The following is an 18,122-nucleotide window of genomic DNA, read 5'->3' on the forward strand; positions in this document are numbered from 1 at the left end:
GAGAGGTTGTGTGTGGCTAAAGAGGAAGCCAAGACAGCCGGGGGGGGGGGAATAATTTTTTTTCTTTATTTCCGCCCCTATAAACTAGGTGCGCCCTATGGTCCAGTGCACCCTATGTAGCGAAAAATACGGTACTTCCTTTGGTATTTATGCAAGTGTTAAGTAACTACCTCTCTATTATTAATAGTATAAACAGTGTCCTTGGAGGGCATTTTGTCTTAATGAAACTTTGGTTTTCTTCTATAGATAAGTGATAAAGGTGGTGGTGTGCCACTGAGAAAAATAGATCGCCTATTTAACTATATGTATTCAACTGCCCCCAGGCCTAGTTTGGAGCCATCAAGAGCTGTACCTTTGGTAAGTTCTGTCCTGTAGGCTAATGATAGGCTAACTATTCCCAGAAAATACTTCTCATAGCTTTATGTTATTTTTGCCTTTTCCTGACACAAACTTTGTCTGAAAAACATAGGAGTCAACACAAGCTATTGTTTGATTGTCAACTGATGCAGTATATCTGTAGTAGATCCTAGATGAAATAATAATGATGGTCAACTAAAAACAGTTCCATCTATAAGGTGCTGAATATTTATGATTTCTTTTGATGCATTATGTGGTTATGTACACTGTATACTAGATGTTTCCTATGATAGCTGAATACATTTATAGTGGGATGGCTTTCTCTCAAACTTTGTTATTTACAGATTCTGCATATTTTTAAACAATAGAAAGTTGATATTTAACTTGGTGTCCTCTGTTAGTTTAAATTCTGATATGAAACATAATCAGGGTGGAATAGCTTAGCACAAATGAAGAAATGTGCAGGCTCCCAGAAGGAAAATCACAGCCACTTTACTCCTGTTGTTTGTTGTCCTGACACTGCCCAGACAAACCATGAACTGTAATCAAAGCTTGTCCTATGGTTTACTTTTTGTGGCCTGGTTGGAAGAGAAATATTCTCAGACATGATGGGATTGGTAAAAAAGAAAAGCTAAGAGAGTCAAATCTTTCCAGAATGCTTCAGGATTATTTATTTAGCTGCTTGTTTTACCATATCAAAAGGTTGGAAAGACTCCTCAGGATTTTGTTTCAATATTTGGCTTAATAAATTAAAGTTCTTATAGATGAGGCATGCCTTTTTGCTGTATTTTTGTATTGTATTTTAATATTTATTGATTGAATGACTTTTATTAATTACTTGTTGTGTTCATATCTTTCTTTTATTGAGTTATATTTGATAAAGTCCTAGCCTTAAAGGCAACCTAACTTTTTTAGAAAAACAAAATCCCATGAAGCTTTACGATGACTTTGGGCCAGTCACTCTTTTGTAGTGAAGCAATTCTCTCAGAATTGTTTCAAGAATAAAATGGGTGGGGGCAGAGGGAGAGAGAATCTTACATGGCACCTGAACTCCTTAGAGAACAGAAGGGTGGTGGTAGGTGGTATTCAGCTAAGTTTTAGTCAGAGTAGACCTAACTTAGTCATGTTCATTAATTTCAGGTTTTTATACTCAGAGTTAAATTTAGTTGAATACTAATACAATGTAATAAAGGTAAATAAAATTAAACTTTTTAAATTACAATATTTAAACAATTGTAGTATTATGTTGGAAACCTAAATTGATAGGGTTTCACTCTTGGGTACTGGAATGAAGACAGAGCCATATTAAAGGATTGATGCCTGTCAGTTTTGTGTGCAATTACATGGCATGGATTTGGGGTCATATCAAAAAAGTTTTATTCATCAGCTCTGACTTGAAGCATAGAGATGGAAGATGGCTCTAATGAATGAGCTGAGAGTGTGAGGGAGAATCTCTGTGATATACTGCACACTTTTAGGTCATGATGTGGCCATGTCCCAGTTGCCTTGTGGACCATACTATGAGAAAAGAATCCTTTGAATATAATTGCTTCGGTTCCTTTGCAAGTAGTCTATATGGTAGCTATTTTTTGTTGATTTGAAAGGCATTGTGTTCTATCAAACATACTTGGAGCACAGTTAGGATGTTATATATCTAGAAATACTTTTTCTGTTGACAAAATTGCAAGTCTTATTTTCTCTACAACTTTCTTCTTTCTTTCATTGCTTCATGCTATCAACAATAATTGATCTAGTAGAGTAGACTGACCAAAGAATGCGGTTCCAACTCTCGCTTTTTTCGCATCTCCTATGTGTAGAGACTGCTGTGAATAACAATCTCAAGTAATAAACTACCATCAGAATCTCAGTACCACTGAGCAGTGACTGGGATATTGCAGCACTAACCGCCACTGTAGAGATTCATGAAAGACTATCAACTTGCCTGGGTGGCTTATAGATCACTGTCAGTTCCGCTAATGTAACTGCATCCTTGGGAGCAAGACAAAATTCACATCCTCCTAAAGTCTCTGCAATCAGATTTGCTGTTCATTAGTGCATGTTGTCAAAATGGCTTTGTACTATTGTGATTTTTCACTGTTTCTCAAATTCAGAAAAATTTTCTATGACCTGAAAGCTTACTGATGTTCAAGCAATCTAAACTTTGAAAGGAAAAAAATGGCATTATAGTATACATTTATTTACTATATTTTTGGTTCACTTTCTGTAGAATAGAATCTAAAGAAAATGAGAAATCAGACATGCAGTAAAATACTCATATTTAAAGCCAATACACATTAAAAGTATAACAACCTGGAAATGTGTTCAGAAATCGAAGAAAAGTCTTCACCCTCCAGTGAAACATAATGAATGACAAAGAAAGCTGCCCTTTAAATGCTATTCTGTAGAACAGGAGGCAAATCCTTTGTCCCTTGTGCTACTTTGTTGACAGCATTCAGAGCGGGGTGTCATTCTCAGTTATTAGAGACCAGAGAGAAGTATTTTAGCAAAGGCATTTTGTAAGTATAATTGTTTCATTTTTAAATCTTACATTATCCATTTTTTCTTTAGGCTGGCTATGGTTATGGTCTACCAATCTCTCGTCTTTATGCTAGATACTTTCAAGGAGATCTCAAACTTTACTCAATGGAAGGTGTGGGTACTGATGCTGTAATTTATTTGAAGGTAAATACAATGACTCCTTTAAAGGGAGTGTTATTGGCAAAGCTGTATTTTCTTCTGCTGACCATAAAAGCTTCATGGCTAACACAGTGCCGGATTTAGGACGGTGTGGGTGGTTCTCCCATACAGGGTGCCGAGCCAAGGGGGCACTAATAATAATCATCATCATCATCAATAAAGCCAACTCTATATATGGGTACCTACTCAAAGTTAGGCCCCAGTCAGGAGGGCAAATGAGTTGCATCAACTATGCCATAGTGCACTTCAGAGCATGCACAGAACAGAAAGTGAGAGCCCCCCTCCCCGCCTTCTGTTCTGTACCTGCTCTCAAGTGCACTAACTTTATGAAAAGTTAAGGGAAGGGGAGGAGAAGAGAGGTGATCAGCAAGCTCTTGTGAGGAAGTAGTTTGTGATTCTGCCACCAGCTGATTGTAGATGGTGCTTTGATAGGCGAGTCTTGGGACAGTGTGTTGCAAGTCGCAATTCAGAAAGCAGTATTCAGTAATCAGTAACAACTGTCCAAAAGGAAATATTGTGAAAATAAGAAATATTTGGTGTTGGGGCAAAATTAGTCTTCGCTCAGGGTGCCATGTTACCAAAGTCTGCCCCTGGCTAACTAGGAACTCAGCTGCTGTGCTTCATGCTTTGAGTATATGTATTAGAAGTCATAAAGAGGGCTTTAGCTTTACATAATTGGCCTTGCATTATTCAACAGTAGGTAAAGCTGTATGTTGCCTTTGATGTCATAAAACTAAACATTTCTTCACAATTCTTGACCCTTGAAACTAGATATGCAATATCCTTTTCATATCAAAGTTCACTCATCCTTTGTTTAATTAAACTCTTCTTTATAGTAACTCCAAGGCTGGTAGCAAAATGTTTCCAAATGAAACAGCATCACCAATTAACAAATATTGGGATATTATATCCTGCATGTAAACTCCAGGTTTGTCCTCCTTATAAGTCTGTTCCCGAAACTTGATTGTGTTACTTTTTACCCTTTCTTTAGGCTCTTTCCAGTGAATCATTTGAAAGACTTCCAGTTTTCAATAAGTCAGCCTGGCGACATTACAAGACCACCCCAGAAGCTGATGACTGGAGCAACCCTAGCAGTGAACCCAGGGATGCTTCCAAATATAAAGCGAATCGATAACTCACCAGTGTTTTCTACCTGGATGGCAACACCTACGTTCAGAAATGAGTCTCTGCTTTGTTCCAAATCCCAAAATCCTCTAATCCACAGTAGTCAATATTTCCCTGAAAGACCTGTTATGGGACTGAAATAGCAAGAACAGAGGAGATTTTCAAAGACTGACATCATGCATTTTTGGTGTGAATTATTATAAATACTTTGCCAAAACATGCTTGGTTAGTTGAGTCACAAGTGACAAAATGGATTGCACTGTGATTGCAGTTAGATTATACAATTGTATAGTTAAAAGGGTACTATTTTTTAAAGGTCGGTTTCTAGTCCTTTGTAAGAATTGGCAAAATTGTTTTGACTCTCTATTTGACAGTAGTGTCTTACACAGCAATATAATGTAACACGCATATTCTACTGTAGTTTAATGTGTGCTTAAACTCACATTGCTGCATTTTTATATGGTACTGTGTAATCCTACATTTAGAAAACAACTATGGGAGCTCTTCTGGTCTTGTCACCAAAACCAGTATACATGCTTAGTTCTTTCAAAAGTTATTGTACTTCAAAGTGATTCTTTCCACAATTCTAAAAGTTCATTTCTTTAGTGTTTACCAAACTTTCTTGTAAAGCACTGGAACTTTGCAATAGCTGTCCTGAGGTGCTTTCTTTTTTAAATACCATAAAGAACAGTAGCATGCTCATCAGTTTTGGGTACCTGAAACAATTCCTACTGACCAGGAAGAGAGAATTAATTTGGAATGTGAGATTCAGCACAACAAATATACTTTGTTGTAGGGAAGCACATAAAGAATCAAGCCAGTAAACATTTGGGGATCCAGCTAGATACTAAAACCCATTTAATAGTAAAACTAAAATAATTCATAAAAGGATTTCAAAAATGACGTGAAACCTTAGTAGACTAAACATTTGAAACACTGAAATAACTGTCTTAAAAAAAAATATTTCTTCCAAGAAAGGGCATTATGCTGAAAGCTGACGACCTGCTTGAACGAGTCATTGTCCCAACTACTGCATCTGATACTAAGGCTCTAAAGAGAGTAGAAGCATGGGTTCTGGCAACACCTTTTCACAGGAGCAAAGCTAGAGTGAGGAGTGAGGGTATCAGAACACCAAAATACATTCCTCGGTGTCTGTGTATTGTATTTGTATGTGAATTGTTTTGACAGAATATGAAACAGAATTTCTAATTAAATGCAGTTTGGTCTGTAAGGAAGACAAAGAGAAAGTTATGTTGACTTAAATTTTCAAGTAGCTTGTAAAAGCTTCTATACTATTCTTTATTCAAACACAGTAGAATGCTTAATTGGCAATTAAATCTGAGTACCCCAATTCCAACTGAGACATCTGAAAAGCATTACTTTTAAACTTACTGGGTTTGCATACCTTTGCATCAGTGGCTATTATATGCATGAATTTTAACCATGTTTATGACTGTTTGCAGTGTTTGCACTTATATGTCTTTCTGAGCAATATGTTCAATCTTTAAACTCTGAAAAATATCCTCATACATGAGATCTATGTAAATTTTCAGTGACTCAAAATTCAATTAAGGGGAAATCACCTTTAGTATGATTGTCAAACTGATAAAATTACAAAATATAATAACTGCATACAAATATGACCAGCATATAGATCTCCTAGTTTATTAGTGTGTAAAGACTGCCACTCTTATTTGGAAGTCATATCATGGTACCTTAATCTAACAATGAGATGGGTAGGATTTGCCATCAATAAGATGTTTGTTATTTCTTAGCTTTTAACTTGGGCAAGATAGGAATGGTGCAGTCATTAGAAGGTATGTTCAGGGGGGGGAATCAATTCAGTAATGAGTACAATTAGGTTAGAATCAATTATTGCAAAAAAATTCCAAAACACCAAGCAACAACAATAATAATACTTAAGCACATTTTGAGTGGTCACAATGCTTTGCACTCTTGATTTCAGTAAAATGTGGCCATGTAGTTTAGTAACTCAAGCAGTAGTTGTACCGTCCTTATTACCACTGTGTCTTACCCTTGGTAAGTGAGACAAGCCTATTTGAAAGCCCTGGCTAGACCATTCTTACCAAACCTGTGACTAATTCCAGTGGTGCATTATCTGTTTCTTGATTACAGGATCAAAAAGACCTATTGGATCCCAGATAATGGGATCAGCTTCTTCCTCCCAATGTTACATACTTATTTGCAAAATGGTGCATCAGAGATGATGCCTAGGGCCCTTGGTGGCTAAGGAGACTTTCTTCTCTATCACTGCTCAGTTGTAGACACTCTATGTTGCCCACAGCAGTGAACACTAGTGTCTAATTCTATTCTCTTGTGTGCTGATGCAGCAGCTAATAAAGTAGGTCTGTAAATCACATTGACTTTGCATAATAAGCTAGCACATTGATTAGAAGAGGGGGGCAAATTCCATGAATGTTACAAGTATGCTTGGGGGAAAATAAGGGGGGGTAGAAACTGTTACAAATGAATCAACCCACATTGAATTCAAAGGGATTGAAGAATGGAGTCTGCTGATAACTTTTTCTTTTTTCTAATTACGATTTGAAAGTCACTTTAGAGTGAAATAAACTGAGAGGATCACTAACACGGAAAGCTTTTAAAGCAGGAAATGTATCCCTTAACTCTTTATCATATATATTCCCTTAGGAAGCCACAGAAATACTGATGGCTTTAGCAGTTTTAAGTAGGCACCTTCTGCTCTTCCCTGACTTCACTACACTGTGAAGTATATTGGAATATATTGACTGTAAAGAAACCTTACAGAGCGGTTTCTGGGGAGGAATAAAAGGGAGCTATTGTCTCGAAGAGATTTAAACACACAAGTGTGTTTTTCTACTGAACAGTTAATTGAAGGATTTAGATTAATCCAGCAGCCATGTCAAAATTGAGCTTTGCCACAGCTGTGTAAAAGACACTCACTGAAACATATACAGTAGTTGCAAATGACTTACAAACTACAAAATAACCTAAAAAACAAGAGATAAATATTGTGCCCATTTTATTGCTAACAAATAAATAAGGCTGCCTTAAACTTCAAAATATACCAGTGAGGTAAGCAATAAAACTGATTCCCTCATCCAGCTTCTTTGTAGAATACAGTATGCATTTTTAGTAATACTCAAATTTTGATACCTTTTTTTTTTACTGCTTGCCTTTTGCTGTTAATTTATTTAAAAGCATTTGGATACAAGGCCCTGAAAGGTGCTGGATGGATGATACATTTTCACAGATTATACAAAAAGTTGGTGGTAGAGGTTACTTTGGGTAATATCCCCAAACTTGTGCCCTAATTTTTTTATACCTTCTGCACTATAACCCAACACTAGTTCACTCTTGTGTGAACATGCTAAGACGATCCAGCAAATTGTGTGTATGCAGCCTGCTTCTAAATGCAAGACTGTATTGGGCCACTAATTTATTACTGGCATTAGAAGTGGAATATAGCAGAGCCTTTTCAATCCTGTTCTAAAACTACAGACATGTTGGAAGCAGTTCCTCTTGAATTTCATTTTCCCTATATTAGGCTAAGACAATGTGTCAGTGAAGCTGCACCCCATCCAAATCTGGGGTCCTCTGGGGGTGTTCAACTCACCCAGTCCTCAAAAAGCAGCACATAAATAATACTCTCTTACTGTTCTTCTCTTCCCTCCTTACATGTGTTTTTGTGGGAAGTTTTATGGTGGATGTGGGTGCACCATATAGCTCATCTCCTTGAACTCTGGCATTTTCTATCCAAACAGAATTGGAGAAAGTTATCTGCTGCTCACTGGGTGTTGGGAGCAAAGACATCTGGAAGAATGTCTGAGGCAGAAAATATTTTCCATATAGGAAAGGTTTTATAGGAAATGGAGCTGGCAGTGGTTGGAACACTAAGCTTCAGCTGCCAAAGAAACAGGATGCTTCAGGATTATCATGCCCATCTATGGTCTGTTTATCAAGAGTTATGACGTTTCTTCCTTATGGGCAGCAGCAATAGCAGTGCCAAACCTTGGCAAGTATGGGAGGAGAGGTTACCTGTCTTGGAACCCTCCCCACAATAGTCTGAGAGCCTAGGACTTAGAAGTATCACAAAGTTCCTTCCATCATTGCCTTCCCAGCTGAAACTGGTCTCCCAAGTGCACAATTTGTAGGTTATCCCGTAGAACCCAGAGTTTACATCTGCTTTATAAACCACTTTAACTCTGGAGTAGGCCTGCTGAAATAAAGATAAGTTTGTTTTAATGCAGTTACCTTGTAGTGAAGTCAGTTGAGGATGATTGCTTACAAAAGCCATTTATATGGTATTTTAGTTTTATTAGAACAAGACTTGGAGAAGAAAAACAATTTGCTGCATATTTATTCAGGTAGAATGGGTTGAAAAGTTCGTAGCAATGGTTGAACAGGAAGAGAGAGGAGCATGGCTCAACATGTATGCACTGCATGCTGAACTTCCTGGGTTCAGTCACTGGAATCTCCAGCTACAAAGGTCACAGGAAAAAGTGATGTGAATGACCTCTCCTTAAGAAATTTACTGCCAGAAAACTGAACTGAAATGGACCAGTGCTCTGACTCTATGTAAGGGAAATTCATTTGAACTTGATTGGGTTACAGTATAAAAGAAGGGAATTCTCAAAAAGTCACTTTTTGAGGTGTTCTAAGCAGATGGATTTCTTAAATGCTTCCTGTAGCTAATGTCAGAATTCCAGATCTGCAGTATGCATCATTTAATTGTAAATGTTGCTTCCTTGTTTTTCACTGTGCAATAAAAAAATAAAATGAGATTCTTTGTCAGTTTTATGTATAGCTTTTTTTGGCTGCAACAGGAAGCAAATTTGCTTTGAAGCTAACCAACTGAAAACTGGACTTCCAAGTAAACATTTTAAGATCGAGATGGCTCACACTTATTGACAACTAAATTGGCTATATATAAAATTATTCATATTGTATAAATTTGCCCTGTATATCTGAGTTTTCTGTCAAGATCCTCGGGATTTTGGTTAAATAAAATGAGACATGTAGTCAAATACCAATACTGAAATACAAAATACTTGAAACCTTCCCATAGGCATCTGATTGACCACAATGAGAGCAGACTCTTCTTACATTATGAAAGGTACATGTGTGTATAAATTCTGGCTTCTTTCAAACACAAATGGGGTCTAGTCCCTTGCTACCCTTTGAAAAGCTGCAATTTATAAATGTCTTCATCCTTTATAACTGATGAAATCTGTAAGTATTTTCTGCTTCAGTATCTACCCCCAGAACAATAAAACGCCTTGGTTGTTGGAAACAGTCCTGAAGTAAGTTTGTTACAATGCGAACGAACTTTGTTATGAAAAGTGCTCTGATGCTAAGGCAAAGTCAGAGTACTGCTAAGTTGTTTTTCCCCCTCAGACCTGCAAACATTGGAATCCTGCACATATTTAAAAGAGTAGATTTTTTGTGAAAACATTTGAAAGCCCCTTATCTCAATACATGCCAAAAAGAAGCTGCAAATTTAGGTGTTCTGCTCCCTCAGCTCCTGTCAGCCATTTTGTTAACGGGCAGCAAAGGAGCTGCCATCTGGACAACTCCCGAAGAAATTTCCTTTGTTCCACAAACAGGAAGAAGAAGCGGGCAGATCAGACAAGAAGCCAACATACAATCGATCACAGGTGAGCGAAAACAATATCCTTAAATGAGAGAGTTGCAAGCTGGCTAGGTATACCTGCTCTCTTCAAAGAACACTTTCTCAGCTAATTGCCTCAGATTTTTTTTTTTTAAAGTATTATGAGATTGCCTGAAAGTTCTAACTACATGGGTTGAACCATATACCAGACTAAGACATCTGGCTGACTGTAAGAGTAGTCGACAGTTTGGCGTCCTTTGAATCACTACCTCACAAGGGATGTCAACCTCTAGGCAGCAGGCAGCATAAAGAGCTTGCTAATATTTCTGTACAGAAGGTATGACTCAGCAGCTGTGACTGGATAAAATAATCTGAGAACAGGTAATGGAGAATTCACTGTTTTGGATTGGCACTGTGGCTGTGGAAAGCTTACCTTTTCAAATAATTATACCATACTTGTACTATTTTGTTGCTGGATAAAAATATTTCCTTCTGTTCTTGTTTGCCCTGCCTGTGTCTTTTTTAAGCAGTGTTGTTTACTATGACAGTCCTAGAGTCACAAGTGTGTGTGACATTACTGGAGACAGATGCTGTACTTCTTCATCCCATCTTGAAAAGGCCTACATCATTCTGAGGCTTTGTGTTTTGCAGGATTCATTATTATTATTATTATTATTGCTCCTGGGGCCAAGCACCATCTAGTCCATTAAGTATGTTCATGTAAACTTAACTTCTGGGGTCCATGCTATAATGATCTACACTCTTTCCGGCAGCCCCCACAGTTTAGTTCCCTTTTCTTATTGAAATTTGATAGTTGTGTGCTCCTTTCTTTCTGGCACCGGAGCCCATAGCATTTCTGTTTTTTAAAAATGAACACAATTCCTGTGCAACACCAGGGCTGGCCCTCTGATGAGGCAGAGTGAGGCAGCTGCCTCAGGCAGGAAGTGCTGAGAGACTGGGAGGGCACAGAGCTGTGAGTGCCATGTGGCCTGCCCTATATCCCCTATACTAGCTGGCTGTCCTCAAGTGCGGTGAAATATTTCCTTTCACCAGTATTGGAGTAAGATTCAACTGCCAATCCAAATGACTTCTGTATGTGCCTTAGCAATGGTGCCATCATGTCCTTTCCCACAGGCAGCAAATGTCTTGAGCCAGCCCTGGTTAGGATAGTTTAGACCAATACTAGTTCATGGGTGGGTAGACACATACACACACGCCCCTTGGCTGGATAACCCACAGTTTCTAACTTGGTCTTTGTGTTAGTTTATTGGCCATTATCACCACCTTAGCAGTGTCAAAGCTGTGATCTAAAGAAAATGTTTCCTTGTGTGTCTAAGGCTGCAATCCAAGCCCACTTACCTGGGATGAGCCCCATTTAATTCAATAGGGCTTTCTTCTGAGTAAATCCATAAAAAGTGCACCTCTAGTAGTAGAAAACCTGCAGTGAAAAACTACCGGTATATGTGCCATAAATCTATCTTTTTAGGTTTGTTTTTAATTTATGTAACGCCTGGAGAATTTAAGGCTGCAATCCTATACCTACTTATCTGGGAAGAAACCCTGTTGAACTCAATAAGCCATGCTTCTGAGCAGGCATGGCTTGCATTACACTGTAAGTTTATTTTTTTTAAAACATCCAAGGATGTTCCAATGACTGTGGAGGCAAAACTAAACTAGAAAAAGCTTTTCCTGCGCAATTCATTTTCCAAGAGGTTAATCAACCTTAATTAGACATAGTTAGACTTTTGCCAGATACTGTAAATCAGAATAAGATTTAACTTCACAGAGAGTAATATATTCTGATGGAATGTTTATTAAGCATTTCTGTTAAGAAATAATTATAATTCAACCTCAGGAAGCTTAATTGCTATGAGTGTTTAGTGGATTGTTTTTCGTGTCTAAATTATTTTTGTTTTGATAATTGGATTTGAATAGAGATGCATTTTGTCTTCCTGGAGTTTTCTGTTTTTATTGAGGTGAGGAGCTGCAATGCATATGAAATTGATGTATAGTTTGATTTTTTTTTAGAAAAACCATTACAAATAGTCTAGCTGATTGGTTACCTTTTAAAGAACAGACTATGCTTATTTTCATAGTTTATTGATTGCCATGGTGCCCTAAGTAATAAATAAAAACCATAGGAAGTTTCTAGCTATGCTGATCCTATGGAATCAAAGCCATTAAAATGCAACGGTAGATACCTTTTTATTGCTGTGAATCTTCACAGGTAGCACTTCTGTTTCTTGGGATATCCCATTTTCCTAGCACCCATAACAGGTATGCATGGTAACTGGAGAAACAAACAAGTTTTTTAATTTCCCCCAAGCTGGTGCATTTGCTGCCACTCTGCGTACTATGAGAAATGTGGCTGCATGACTGTCAAATGACAGCATCTATAGGATTGTGCTTGTGAAATTACTGTTAGTTATAAGCACAGATGCAAACAAAGCTGCCTAATATCATGTCGTGGACTTTTATCAAAATGGCTTACTTGAGGCTCGAATTCCTTAGCAACAGTTTATCTAGAATTAATAACATTTTATAATATATGCCGATGATTTCTGCTACTGAAGAATCTTTCAAACTTTAAACATGGTTCAGCTGCATTCATTACCAATTTCTTATAGGAGTAGTATTCAAATGGACCATAGTTAGACATTTAAGCTAGATAACATGGAAAGCAATGCACATGAAATTGGTTTCTTGTTTGCTTCTTTGCTAGCCTGTTCTTGGTTCAGGTAGCCATGGGCAGCACGGAAGCCAGACCAAGGTAAGTAAACTACGAAGTGTGCCTTGTCCTGCGACCTCTCCTATTACAAGTGGTCCCTTTTGAATCCTAGCTACTATTTCTACATATTAACTACTTGGGCAAAGATTGTACTGTGATTAGCATTCGCTTGACTTACAAAGAGCCTGATTAAGCTAATGATCATCCTTATGCAAGAAATATTTTTTGCAGCTCTTTATTCATATCTGTGGTACAGTATGAATATTAAAAAAAAAACTCCCCTTATTGGTTCTATTCTGAATAACATTATGCACACCTGAGGCCCTTCAGACAGCCAAATCAGAAAAGTCAACTCAGCATAAATCACCTCCGTAATGATGAATAGCTTTACATCTTAAAATAAGTATCAGATCACATTTGTTGCCGATTTGCATAAATAGGATTTTGTTGACACTTGACTTACTTAATCGTAAATTGCAGTGCTCCGATTTCTGGAATGTCTGCAAAAACTGAAACTCCTTGACTTGTAAATTTGTGGACAGCAAACATTCTTACAGTCCTGGAATATTATTAAAAGGGTATCCTCTCCTTTGTCTTCTTCCATACTGTGGGATTTGAGAAAAAGCCCCTTAGGACGCAATATAGGTTCTTTGACTAAATTCTCTTGTTGGTGTTCCAGCCCATCAGCATTTTAGTGATCGGAAGCATGTGATAATGAATCTACTTTTCATAAGTGGATGATAGCTTTTATCACTAGCATTTAATTTGTTACATTGACTTTTTAATGAAAGAATTTGAGAAACGTGATCAGAGATTTATATAGCAGTGATAAAAGTTTTCCCCCTGTAAATTGCTCTACGGCATTTTGCAACGTTTATAAATTAAATATCTGGTTGTCTTTCTCTTCGGAAAATTGTATTTGCACTTGAAGAGGAAATAGTGAGGTAGACTAGGCTAATACATTAGGAATCAATGTATAAAAGTCAAGCTCACATCCACCTTGAGCTTAGGCTCTAGAAATTCACTAGTTCCAGAAGCCTAAGAGTGTTTCTGTGAGACATTGTTTGATAGTTTGGCTTTGAAAATGGGTAGGTAGACACATTGGCTCCATGCTACCTTTTACATGCTTCTTAGATTATTTTGATTCTATATATTCTCCCTTCTATCATGTGGTTGTTGGTATCTTTTATGTGAAATAAAACATATTCCTCACTTTACCATGCAGTGAGGTATTCCAGGGGCAATTCCATAACAAGTCTCCATTTCAGTGAAAGTGTCTGGAGACTTAAGGGACCTTGGTGAAATTTGCTTTATTTATAAATACACATACAGAACATGGTGATGACAAGTACACTCCTCTAATTAGGTAGTGTAGTTGCTGTCTTGTATCAGATTCCCAATAATTCCTGCAGCCATGTTGGCTAATAGCAGCTAGATTTCCCAGCTCACCCATTCTTCTCTTATTCTTTGGTGTCTAAACCACAGAGCCTAGGGCTTGCCGATTCGAATCCCGGTGACAGGGTGAGCTCCCGTTGTTTGGTCCCAGCTCCTGCCCACCTAGCAGTTCAAAAGCACATCAAGTGCAAGTAGATAAATAGGTACTACCTCAGCGGGAAGGTAAATGGCATTTCCGTGTGCTGCTCTGGTTCGCCAGAAGCGGCTTAGTCATGCTGGCCACATGACCCAGAAAAACTGTCTGTCGACAAATGCCGGCTCCCTTGGCCAGTAAAGCGAGATGAGCGTGCAACCCCAGAGTTATTCACGACTGGACCTAATGGCCAGGGGTACCTTTACCTTTTTATTTATCACTCACTATGCAACTTTGTTTAAATAATAATAATAATAATAATAATGCTGCAATTTAGCCTCTGCAGCCCGTTACTTCACTGAAAATTGTGTGGGGTGAGAAGACCTACTTGTGATGGATTGTTGTTGGTAGCCTTGCAAAATGAGTTGACAGCTAAGTAAAATACTCCCATCCTTCTGGAAACTTCCTGGCTGAAGGGAACACTATGTGTGCTCTGATTTAGAAGACATAGCAGCTTCAAGATAAAATGTAAAAACTTGTTGGACATGACCATACTTGGTGTTCCTTGTCTGTAGCTGTAATCCAGTAAACAAGTTTGGACTCTCCATGTGTTTTAAGAAACATCTCTCCACTGCCAACAGAAATGAAAGGAACTGGGAAAATAATTCCTTTAAATGTATGGTGTGTATGCAGCCGAAGCACATCTTTATATAACACCATTAGCACCCCTAGCTTTTTACCATATACACTATGCATTAAAAGCACATGTGAAGCACATGACTCCCCCCCAAAAAAAATCCTGGAAACTATAGTTTAAGGGTGCTGGGAACTGCAGCTCTGTCAAAGGTAAAGGACCCCTGGGTGGTTACATCTAGTCGAATTAGACTTTGGGGTGCGCCACACATCTCCTCTTTCTGGCCAAAGGAGCTGGTACTTGTCTGCAGACAGCTTTCCTGCAGCTCGGTATATGATGGGGTCTCTGTGTGTTAAACTATGGTTACCAGGATAATTTGGAGAAAGTCATGTGCTTTAAATGTATGTGTGTAAGCAGCCTAAATGGTAAAAATGAAAGATACTAAAGACATTAGGCAACACAGGTGCTTGGGCTCTGTCAACTGAAGCTACAGCTTGCCACGCATAAAATGGGCTGACTCCAGATTAATGATCTTGCAGCTCCCTCTTTAGCCATCGGCATATTGGTCCAATTCTGGTGTGTGTGCATGCACATGAGTTAAGGATCAGCCAGAGCAACAGCAAAACAAAGAAAGTAAATACACTTCTCATTGTACTTCATTTACTTTCACGTGGATCTTTCGGCACATAAACAGCCTGGAACACATTCAAGTCAATATTAGTTAAAATTAAAAAAATTAAAAAGCCAATGATGCCGCTCCCCCCAAAAGTTTTTAAACCCTTCTTGGTGGCTGAAGATAAGATTGTATACTCTGCCGTACCTGGGAATTGCTTACTGAAGTTTTTGTCATGGAAACAGAAACTCCTGCTCATCTACAACTGAAGACATTATGTACATATATACATATATAAGGCTTTGCTGATGGGCAAATCAATTGCATTTGTAAGGTACTGTACAGTATAAATTAAATGGTGGTTCTGGTTAGCTTTTCCCTTTGAGAATTAAGACCCACAACTGTACATTCTTCCCACATCTCTTCCACTAACCCCCGATCCTGCTAAAGTAAATATCCTTACATTTCAACTTTTCCTTTCTCATGTAAGCAGAGCTCTTGGTGAGTGACACCAGTGAGGATCTAACTGACCGCAGCTTGATTTATTTCTGATAGAAAAACTCGAATTTGTATAGATATGAAATAGAAACAAGTGCCCCCACAAGGCATGAGAGTAAGCACCTTGGAAGCCTGATGAAGGTTTTTCATCAGACCACCCTCTCATGCATTGATGTCTGTTACCCCATAGGCTTTGGCATTGCTAATAATGAAAATGTGGTGACTTGTGTATCTAGTTTGTTGTTAATAGAAGCAGACTGTATTTGTCTCCAGAAGATAAATATACAGAAAAAGCTTCCCTTGTGTTCTTTTGGCAGAAAGCGAACCACCTACAGTTGCTTTAGTGTTTGAGTTTTTTAGCCTCACCATCTAGAAACAGCTCATGGTGCCTGGAGAGTTCTTATACAGAACTCTGAGTCGAACATTGAGAGAGACAAGCCCTGCTAGCCACAAAGGCATGCCTAGGTTGCTAATTTGGAGGTGTGGGGAGCAGGTCTTCAGAGATGGACAGAGATCACAAATTCAGCCCTAGTTAAATATCAAAGTACTCCAAGCTAGTTTTATGCTATGTGAAAACACCTCTTTGCTAAGTGTTGAAAGGCATGATGGGAGTAGATTTACAAGAGCCATTCCAGCGTCAAATGGGTTGCTTTTGTAACAAATTGATATCGTGACCTTTTTTAGTTTCTATATTCTGTCCTGGATCCACACTGGAAATTCTTTGCTTTAGAGAGTTCAACAAACAAGTATGGAAATTCCTATCACAATGGCTTTTCATTAAAGGTAAAGGTAAAGGTACCCCTGCCCGTACGGGCCAGTCTTGACAGACTCTGGGGTTGTGCGCCCATCTCACTTAAGAGGCCAGGGGCCAGCGCTGTCCGGAGACACTTCCGGGTCAGCGTGACAAGCTGCATCTGGCGAGCCAGAGCCGCACACGGAAACGCCGTTTACCTTCCCGCTGGTAAGCGGTCCCTATTTATCTACTTGCACTTTGAGGTGCTTTCGAACTGCTAGGTTGGCAGGCGCTGGGACCGAGCAGCGGGAGCGCACCCTGCCGCAGGGATTCGAACCGCCAACCTTTCGATCGGCAAGTCCTAGGCGCTGAGGCTTTAACCCACAGCGCCACCTGACTTCAAATAGCTATTGGAGGTGTTCTTCAACCTTGGATGTTGTTGGATTACAACTGCTCTCATTGGTTAAGCTGTTTTGGGATGATAGGATTTGTAGTCCAACAAGATCTGGAGACTCTAGGCTGAAGAACAGCTATAAGGCCTTAGTGCAAGTATACTGAAGAGCTGTGGCTCTAGTTGTACTGGGGGGCACTGTAGTGAACTGCACATACACAGCTCATATGTTCAGTGTGGACAGTTGCATATAGTCAGATAAAAACTGCAACTATTTGTCATACATGCCAGTGTCTGTGGTTGAACATCTACATTATCTTGTATGGGAGAGAGACATCAAACTAATATCTGAATGTAAATGAAATGGGATTCAACAGTAGCATGTGATATTCAGGCATATGGTTACACAGAAAGTTTACAACTATTCACAACTGATGTGTATTTTCTGACATATATTTTTCCTTGGTGCAGCATTGTTATTTTATTCTTCTTGTCCTATAGATCTATTCTGTAGATAAATCCTGAGAGAATGATGGGTTGGACCAGCTGGTTATGTGTTGTTCTTCATTCTAGTTACTGAAAGCTTAAACTTGCAATAGAGTGTGATTTTATATATATATATATATATATATATATCTTTTCCAACACATGAAAGAAACAGGACACGAAATTAATTTTGCAGATTCCAAATTGCTCTTTAACACGGAACATCACCACAAGAGAATAATCATGGAAGCCATCGAGATAGAGAAACACCCTCACAACATGAACAAGCGTGACGACACATCCCGCTTGCCAGACATCTGGAAATTAGCCCTCCCCACAAAAACTGACACCAGATCCAGAGGCACACAGAACGCCAACACCAATCAACCACACCAGACCCAAACCCAGACCCTCTCCACAGATGAATTACTGACACCATCCAGTAGCCAATCCATGGTGGCACCTCCGGATGCTGCACCCCCCTGCAATCCCTACACAGATCTGGCTGACACAAGCCACAAAACCACAGCTCGCCCCTATACACGAAGCCAAGCCAAAGCACAACTAAGTGCAATACAGCCATCTTCTCAGGAAAACTCTTCACAAAGTTCAAGAGGTCAAGACACAAAGACTTTAGCAACTAATCCACACCTAATGACCCACCTAAGTGGTACTCAGGATATCACTCAAGAAATCACTCAAGGTATCTCTCAAGTAATTA

General features: G+C 38.8%; 1 protein-coding gene and 1 long non-coding RNA gene across 2 annotated transcripts in view; one reads left to right on the plus strand and one right to left on the minus strand.

Moving 5' to 3' along the window:
• Window positions 1-8,963, plus strand: part of PDK3 (pyruvate dehydrogenase kinase 3) — a 40,953-nt gene extending 31,990 nt beyond the window's left edge. Inside the window, exons 9-11 of the mRNA XM_083734500.1 lie at window positions 247-357; window positions 2,926-3,039; window positions 4,046-8,963. Coding sequence (XP_083590626.1) covers window positions 247-357; window positions 2,926-3,039; window positions 4,046-4,189 — 369 coding nt within the window. The 3' untranslated portion in view covers window positions 4,190-8,963. The remainder of the gene's footprint in view (window positions 1-246; window positions 358-2,925; window positions 3,040-4,045) is intronic.
• A 6,360-nt stretch (window positions 8,964-15,323) lies between these two features.
• Window positions 15,324-17,541, minus strand: LOC310842608. The gene is made up of 2 exons (XR_014563268.1): window positions 16,918-17,541; window positions 15,324-16,549 (listed from the first exon to the last, which is right to left on the minus strand). It is a non-coding gene; the product is annotated as an uncharacterized lncRNA (long non-coding RNA).
• Between the last annotated feature and the right edge of the window lie 581 nt (window positions 17,542-18,122).

Source organism: Podarcis gaigeae (genome assembly GCF_964106915.1).
Source record: "Podarcis gaigeae genome assembly, chromosome: 4".
Classification (NCBI taxonomy): domain Eukaryota; kingdom Metazoa; phylum Chordata; class Lepidosauria; order Squamata; family Lacertidae; genus Podarcis; species Podarcis gaigeae.